Source organism: Limulus polyphemus, unplaced genomic scaffold, assembly GCF_000517525.1.
Source record: "Limulus polyphemus unplaced genomic scaffold, Limulus_polyphemus-2.1.2 Scaffold6144, whole genome shotgun sequence".
NCBI lineage: Eukaryota > Metazoa > Arthropoda > Merostomata > Xiphosura > Limulidae > Limulus > Limulus polyphemus.
The window spans coordinates 26359-35466 of record NW_013671754.1 but is presented as its reverse complement, the minus strand read 5'-3'; the positions used below and the strand labels follow the sequence as shown (position 1 = coordinate 35466).

At 31.3% G+C, this 9108-nt stretch overlaps 1 protein-coding gene across 2 annotated transcripts in view; it reads left to right on the top strand.

The window, feature by feature from the left end:
- LOC106473402 (E3 SUMO-protein ligase PIAS2-like) overlaps positions 1 to 9108 on the top strand; it is a 27715-nt gene that overhangs the window by 3688 nt on the left and 14919 nt on the right. For both annotated transcript variants that reach the window (XM_013934081.2, XM_022401855.1), the window contains exons 4-9: positions 1935 to 2019; positions 2988 to 3114; positions 3768 to 3902; positions 7075 to 7180; positions 7627 to 7700; positions 7793 to 7953. In XM_013934081.2, coding sequence (XP_013789535.2) covers positions 1935 to 2019; positions 2988 to 3114; positions 3768 to 3902; positions 7075 to 7180; positions 7627 to 7700; positions 7793 to 7953 — 688 coding nt within the window. The remainder of the gene's footprint in view (positions 1 to 1934; positions 2020 to 2987; positions 3115 to 3767; positions 3903 to 7074; positions 7181 to 7626; positions 7701 to 7792; positions 7954 to 9108) is intronic.

Genomic DNA, 9108 nt, shown 5'->3' with positions numbered 1-9108 from the left:
CCAGTCTGTGAGTAAAGGAGACATTTTTGGTGGGTTGATTCTCAAACTAAACTTGGAGGCCAATACCTTGTTATTATAACACCCAGTCTGTGAGTAAGGGAGACATTTTTGGTGGGTTGATTCTCAAACTAAACTTGTAGGCCAATACCTTGTTATTTTAACACCTAGTCTGTGAGTAAAGGAGACATTTTTGGTGGGTTGATTCTCAAACTAAACTTGTAGGCCAATACCTTGTTATTTTAACACCTAGTCTGTGAGTGAGGGAGACATTTTTGGTGGGTTGATTCTCAAACTAAACTTGTAGGTCAATACCTTGTTATTTTAACACCCAGTCTGTGAGTGAGGAAGACATTTTTGGTGGGTTGATTCTCAAACTAAACTTGTAGGTCAATACCCACTCACAGACTGGGTGTTAAAATAACAAGAGGGAGACATTTTTGGTGGGTTGATTCTCAAACTAAACTTTCTAGAACTCTCTTAAAATTCAGAATAGAGATTTCAATTTTCTGTAATATCTGGAATTGTCCACCAGTGTGGCCAAGTTCACTCTTGTTTGTAGGTTATGAGGGAGTAAAACCCATATTCTCATCTGATATCCCCCACAAAACATAGTAGTGGCTGCATATGTGGCACAATAAAATATATGGTTCCTCAGCTTTGTAAAGCTGTTTTTCTCTGTGGTTTTCAAGAGTTCTGTCAATGAAAGTGGCAGAGGGAATACTCCGGCATGTCTGGTCATCATTGTCTTTGTTTTGGTTGTTTATTACTCAGAATTGCAAACAAATACCTGCCATGTCAATTTTAAGAGCTATGCTGGTTTGTGAAGTAGTAGTAACAGTAATAGTTTAGCAGAGTAGCAGTAGTAACAGGGCAGCATCACTGGCACATGATGAATACAGATCATTTTTGTGGTTTTTATCTCTGTTTAATACTAATCATGATATGATATTGATAAACACTTTTTATTGGACTGATAATGATACATCAACATGAACACTTTTACTATTTTGTACAATAGGACCAGCATCTGGCCAACATCCCGAACTCTGTATATTCATGGCTGGACACTATTGTTGAGTTACATTGATAGTAAATTGTAGTCTTTGAGGTAAACAGATTGAGCTCTTTATTGTAGCACATTTTTATTGGTTTTAACTTGATTCTAGCTTGAATAACAGAAACTTTGACACTTTTTGTAGCCCACCTAATCACACTAATTCAGTCTTATTGACTTGTTGAGTAGATGTTCAGAAGGAGACATAGCAATTAGAATGTATTTGATAAAGTTTCTTAGGCCTTTTATAATGTTCTCCATATATACATTCAAAACTTCAAGATTCAGATGTATATGATCCCATGATGTCTTGTAGTTTAGTTAGATATTTGACTAAGGTTTGACACTGGTCAGTGTTTCACTTTATATACAGGTGGAGTCTTTTTGAAACGTATATTAACGTGCATGCAAACAATAAAAGTTTGTCTATTATACACAAGATTAATGAAGTTTTCATTTCTGTTTTTCATCCAGTGATTGGATGAGTAGATGTTAGGGTTGATGCTACTCCACTGTATGACAAGTGGCACTGAACAGTTATTGTTACAGGTAAAGCTTAAATTGAAAACACATCTACAGGTCGGTGGGGTTTGTATGAATTGATGGAGATATAGATAATATTACAATTTTTAGTATAAAATATTCATGATATGTGTAACATATCTCCATGTTACTTGCTGGTCGTACTTAGACATTTTTTTTATCATACTTATATGAAATAATATCCACATTTTATTAAAAACATCAACAAGAAGATGTAATGGAATCAGAAACTGGATAAATATTTTTTGTTAAGCCTAATGTTTTGTTAAGCCTAATTTTGTTTATGTACTTAAGCCAACTGTTAAGAAGAAAGAAAGTTTTTAAAATGTTCATTTAGTGCCTTCAAAACCAGGCAGATTTCAGGAAGACAGCTTTACTTTCCACTTAACGCCACAACAAGCTCATGATATAGCGATGTCGAGGTAGGTTACATATGATGTTAATATGACATGCGATTAATATGAGTTCAAACTTAGCCCATTAACTTAGGAAAATAATAATTATTTAGTGTTTCCTATACTGAGATTCTGTATAATACGTAACATGAAACATTTTTTTTTTCTGGTGCTGGATACAAGTACATAAAAGTTGATGAATGATTGTTTTTTTAACATCAGTATTTATCCAGGACTAGTTTTAATATCACCCGTACCTGACTATGATCATTTGAAGTTGCCAATCTTCTTCTAAAACAATATTATCTCAGGATCCACAACAATATGTTATTCATCAAGTTCGATTTATTTAATATTTATCTTCACTATTCAGAATTTTATAAAAATGTTTTGAAACTTATACAGTCTAGTTTAAACATTTTTCATTCATTAAAAATCTTTGTCAAAAAATAGACAAGTCTACAAACAAAAAGTCTGTCTCACTAGGATAGTTAATGAAATTATCTCAGAGGGAAGTCTTATCTATTGATGTTTGTATCATAATTTTAAGGCTTAACTTATATATGATTGTTATAAACTTATTGCTTCATTTAGTTTCTTTTTAAAGATTGATATAATTTTTTTTCTAAAATTGTTTGTTATTGTGTGAAATTTTAAAGTCAGACAAATTCCACTCTTGACAAGACGTGTGTTAGGAGCAGACAGAATGAGTATTGGCGTGATCTGGTGGAAACTAAGAGATAGAGAGATTAATCTCAGTTTATCTTACTATAAAAAACATTGTACTTACGACTTGTGTCGCATGAAATATGAAATTTTAATACTCTTCACCACTTGTTCAATATAAGTTAAACGTTTTACTTTTTGCATTAGGTCTATAATATCAAGGCATGTAAAAGGAGTAATTGAACATAATAAACCACAACTTTACAACTTGTCCAACATAAAGAGTAAATGTAAGAATAATGTAAGGTATATTTTATTTCTTTTTTTAGAGGAAGTAAAGATTATGGTGTTCAAGTACAGTTACGGTTTTGTCTCCTCGAGACAAGCTGCGAACAGGAGGATAACTTCCCCCCCAGTATCTGTGTTAGGGTCAACACTAAAATGTGCCCCCTTCCAGTTAAGTATGATTGTCAACTCTTTGAGTGTTTTTTTTTAAATTAGGAAAACCTTATCCAGAATAGTCTCTATTAGCTCTAACTCGCTGATAGTAGAACAAGTTGAAGTCATATGTCATATAAAATTCATTTGTGATCCCTATAAGTTTTCTTCACAACAGGAGAAATTAGTGTGTGACTTATGTTTCAATAAAAATATCTATTTGAAAAACATTTACTATTATGTAACATGATGATTACAAAAATATTTATTTTATGTTATTATATTTCCCTACACTAATAAGTTTATAATATTATTTGTTAAGCAGTCTGTCTCTCCTATTGTTAAATTTCTATTAAAAATAAAGTCACAGAAAAAGAAGGAATTTCCTTTAAATTACATTGAAGCAAATACTCGGGATTGAAAAAAATATCGAGTTCAGAAACAAATGTTAAACTGTGATTGAATCTTGACTATATGAACACCAAGGGAGCAATGTGTCAGACTGTGTAGTTTTATACGCTAGTGTAAATATTTTTTGACATTTGACAATATGAACACCAAGGGAGCAATGAGTCAGACTGTGTAGTTTTATACGCTAGTGTAAATATCTTTTGACATTCGACAGATATGTAAAGAGACACAATATAAATGAAGTTTCTTTTGTTTTGCAGAATCCTATTCCTACCAATAAACCTGGAGTTGAACCAAAAAGACCAAGTCGACCAGTAAATATCACAGCATTGTGCAGACTGTGCCCCACTGTAGCCAATCATATCAGTGTATCTTGGGCATCAGAATACGGTCGGGTATGTTAATACCAGATCTCTTTAATGAGTTTTTCAAGAACTTTATTTTATGTTATGTCCATGTTATGACCTTTTACGGAGTTACAATCAAAATTTAATTAAACTACTTTATTATCAATGTATACAAATAAACTTGGCATCAAAACATAGTTAATAAATCAAATTTTGATATTATATAACTTTGAAGTTCTTATAAGGAAATAGTTTAAAAAAATCTTCAATCTCCTCTAGTATGAGAATCATGACATACGTTCTCTAGGTCTTCTCTCTTCTCTAATTTATTTACCACCCCTCTCAGGAATTTAGTGTAAGTTGCTTATTATGATATAGATATTACAAAGGCAAAGTCTAATGTTTTATATAAGCCTCTCTTTCACAAATTTCCAGCAATTCATTCTGACATTTTTTATTATATCATTTATAACCATAGGAAGGCAAAATTTTAATCTATCAAATGACTTATAATGCTATGTTGTTTTCAGTACAGACTTGTCTCCTGGTGTTCATATCCAGCAACAAAGGGAATTAATTTAAGTCCTTCTTATCTTAGTTAGAAAGTCAGTTAAATTATAATAGTTATAGGACATTCTTAGCATGTTGTTATTCTATATTTTTAGGTGTATTATTTAAGTAAATACAAATTTAGTGTACTAGTAACATCATTATAAAAAATAGGCTTAAATTTAATCGACAACTGACAGCAGAAACACAAAAGGTCAGAAGTAAATACTGTATTTCTTGTTTATCATGTATGTTCTATATTTATGGTTATATAAGGTTAGATTAGGTAAGGTAATGAAAAAATAAATAAAAATTATTCACAAGCTATGCTTTCGAGCTGCTCATGCAGTATGTCATTCGATACGGTAACGTGACCTACATGTTCACCAAGTGATTTACAACTTGTGTGGTGGGATTATTAGTTAGACATGGTTCAAATGGCAATAAAATTTAGTAGAAACAGATGTAGACTGTTACGAGCCTTAAGCTATTTAAGATATACAATTGTAGTTCTCTGTTACAATCTCCAGTTATTTTAGAAACAAAAAGGGTAATTTAGATTCATTTAATATTTTTTTTATGGTGATTACAATGTTGGTCAAATTTAATGAGTCCATATAGAAAAAATAACGGCTAAGATGTAAAGTTTTAGTGAAAAAAAAAGTTTGATATTTATTTAGAAAGTTTTAGAGGTTACACAAATGAAGTTTGAAAATTTTCAGATAAAGAAAAGTATTTTTAATCTAAACACTGAAAATCACTTTGTACTTGGAGCATATATTGTTTCCATACATTCGTGGACAAAGCTTAAGTAAAAGTACTCAATTAATGAATCTGATTTTTTTGTGTGCAAAAGACTTGTAATGTTTAGTGAAAGCTTGCTAAATTTCATAAAGATACACAAAACATATTAAAATTGATAGCATGGAAACTGATTGTAACTTCGTGATTACAATGTTAGTCACATTGCCTGACCCCATATGAAAAGAGTTAGTACATAAAACATCAACAAAGTATGAAAATATTAAATTTGGTAAAGACAAACTAGTATAACCAAATAACAACTAAACATAATTATGTATAAGAATTTAGGGGTAATTCACACATTGATAGGGGTAATTCACACAATAATAGGGGTAATTCACACATTGATAGGGGTAATTCACACATTGATAGGGGTAATTCACACAATAATAGGGGTAATTCATACATTGATAGGGGTAATTCACACATTGATAGGGGTAATTCACATATTGACTCCTCCTGTTATGATCATACAGTGGTTCAGGATGTTTACTGAAATCCTAGATTGAAAAGCCAGAGCTTCAAGCTGTGTGTCTCAGTTAGATATGGAACAAAAACTGAGTCGAAAGTAGTAACTAGAGAAAGGAAATATTTATATGTTGTAACACTATTCATCTCTGTTATTTGTGATGTATAGAAATGTTGTTCTTCTGTTTTTACTTAAAATTGTATCATTACAGATGCATTTCCAGTAATTGGGTGTGGGGGATGTTCTGAACCTCATTTTAGATCTGTACCAAATGAGACATACTTTTCTAACAGTGCCAAAGAATTAAAAATTCATTAAAATTCATCAGCCAAAGTACATGTAGTACATACAGTTACTCAGTCTTTTTGATGTTCATGAAAACCTGTGTTTAATGAAGAGAATAACAGTAGCCATTTATAAACTTCTGTTATCGCTTCATAAAACAGACATTCACTACTACTGGTGCTCATGTTTGTGATAAAAGATTGTTGTTTTTTTTTAACACTCCCGAGTGATATTACTGAATGCTAAAAATTGTCCACCCTTGGAATAGCTAGCCATTATATTTGTTGCTCAGTTCGGTAATAAAAGGTTGGGACAATTAGTTAATAGTTTATTAGTTCAGTTCTAAGTAACTTGTTTCTATAAATTAGTATGTTCAGGAAACAAAAATTAGATAATTTTCATAGCTCTTGTGAATCGTTTGATGCATATCTAAATTATGCAGACGCGGGTCTGACTTGGTTAAAATTACTAAATCACATTCAGATATTTTCAACAGTTTTAAAAGCATGTATGAATTAGGTGCCTATTTTTTTTAACTTTGACTTACAGTAGTTATACGTTTAATTTCATTGTCTCTTAGCATCAAAATCAATGGCTTATGGTATAAATATAACATTGTAAGGTTATTGTAGTTGCATATATAGATGTTTTGTATTGGTTGTGACTAAATTTAATCATTTCTCTGTTCAGTTTTAAAGGTTGTTGAGTAATAAATGTATATGAAAGCAAGCACTAAATTAATTTGGTACTAGTACAATGGAACTGGATTTATTTAAAAACTTCTTAATATATGTATGATGAACCAGTGAGCCTTCCTTAGTTGTGAAAGCCTTTATTGTTCAAATAGCTATAAATATACATCTTCAAAGTGTTTTTCAGTACTGACATGTGTAAAGAGGTCTGTTTCAACAATACCACAAGTGAGACAAGGGTTTTTGAGTTCTTATATATGCATGTATACGAGGTCTGTTACAACAACGGAGATGAGGGTTTTGAACAGCCTTGTCATAATTAAAAGAAAAATATTAGTTTCTAGGAACAAACTAGATTTGATATCATGTTCTAATATTTTAATCTATGGTTATGCAGCTTTTATGTAATTTTTTCTTGAAGGGTTATTCTGTAGCTGTATATCTTGTGAGAAGATTGAGTTCCTCAACGTTATTATCACGTCTTAAGAGCATGGGAATAAAGAATCCTGACCATACAAGAGCAATGAGTAAGTGTGTGTTTTTTTTTTCAGGTCAGTAATGGCTCAACTACAAAAAATAATGTATTGTTCTTATAACCTTATAGTAGTTATTGACAGTGTTGTCTTATTAAAGAATATGTATTTGTATTTCACACAAGTTTGTATCCCACCTGATAATACCGCGTAAACCTGGAGAAATATTGTGTAAAAATAAACAAATGTTATACTTTGTGCAACTGATAAAAACTTGTGTGAATTTTAAAAACATAGATCTTTTTAATATTTAATTAATGCATATATATATATTTGTTCTACTTAGTATTCTTTGATTGTGGTTTCTGTTGCTATAAATTATTCTTACATTTTAAATGTTCTTCTTGATCAGCTTTTTATTTATCATTTAACTTTGTGTAATTTACTGATTTTCAGTTACTCTTGAATCTTTATTAACTATTTCATTTAAAACGTTTCAGTTAAAGAAAAGTTGCAACACGATCCTGATTCGGAAATTGCTACTACAAGTTTAAGAGGATCTCTTATGTGTCCAGTAAGTAGGACTGCATTTTTATCTTTCTTCTTTTGTTCATTTGACTTTTATTCATCGATTAAATATGTTTTTTAACTTTCTTCCTGTTGCAGTTGGGGAAGATGAGAATGCAGATCCCTTGTCGATCCATCACGTGTTCCCACTTACAATGTTTTGATGCATCGTTGTACCTTCAGATGAATGAAAAGAAACCCACATGGATATGTCCAGTTTGTGATAAACCAGCTTTTTTCAAATGTCTCATGATTGATGGGTAGGTTTAAGGGAAAATTAGTCATTCCTGTCCTTGGGAAGTTGTTTACATAATATAATCTTCTATTTCTTAAGATTCTGGGCAGGGTCTGTATTAATATGCACCATAATTCCAATAATTTGATGTACAGATCTAAATTCCCTCATGAACAGTTTAAAAATGATAATTCTTGTCTTTCTAAATGAAATACATTAAAATTCTGGTAAGTTATAAAGAACATGATATTTTCTGATGTTTAATATCTTGGCTGTGGGTTGAATCTTCTGACTAAAAACACTGCTTGGAACCAATCACAGTATGCGATACAAAACATATTGAGAGCAAAACATCGTGCAACATATTAGCATAGCACAGCTTTCGATCGTATTCAGTTTTGCCAATTTATAACATCATCTAAAAATTGGCCGATTGTGCAGTTGTGAAAAATCCTTAATATAAGCTCTGGTTCTGGGAGTTTTTTTTAAATTTAAGAATGATTTAGCTGGAACTGTCTCTGAATGTTAACTAAAGTTCAGTTCTGTGGAAAAATTAGTTTATTTTTATTGAAATATGCAATGCTTTGCTTAGCTCAGAAATGTTTTGAAATAAAGTATGTAATATATGATACAGAATCGTTATTCTATACCTTATAATGATACACAGCAGTAAGTAGAAAAAGGCAGACATAAACATTTCTTCCTGGCATTACATCAGACCCTGAAAAAAAGGCAAGGATGTATACTAACAGATTAATTATTACACAAACATTGGGTTAGTGACGATTGGGAATATTCCTTTCAAAGAAACCATAGCACAGACCGTGAAATGTGTTCCGAGATCTTGTGGTTTGATTTAGAGAAGAATATAAGTAAAGATAATAATTGTTATCAGAAGCTGTATTGGAAATCCATTTAAATATTTATATCTTTCTCTCAAAATCAAGAATAACGCTTGGAACGTGAAAATAATAAGTGTGAAAGTTCTGTAATTCTTAACGAGAAAAAAACGCAACTGAACACTGCAGAGTTGAGGAAGAGAATGAGTTGTAGAATACACACAAAGTGAAACACAACTGAACACTGTAGAGTTGAGGAAGAGAATGAGTTGTAGAATACACACAAAGTGAAACACAACTGAACACTGTAGAGTTGAGGAAGAGAATGAGTTGTAGAATAC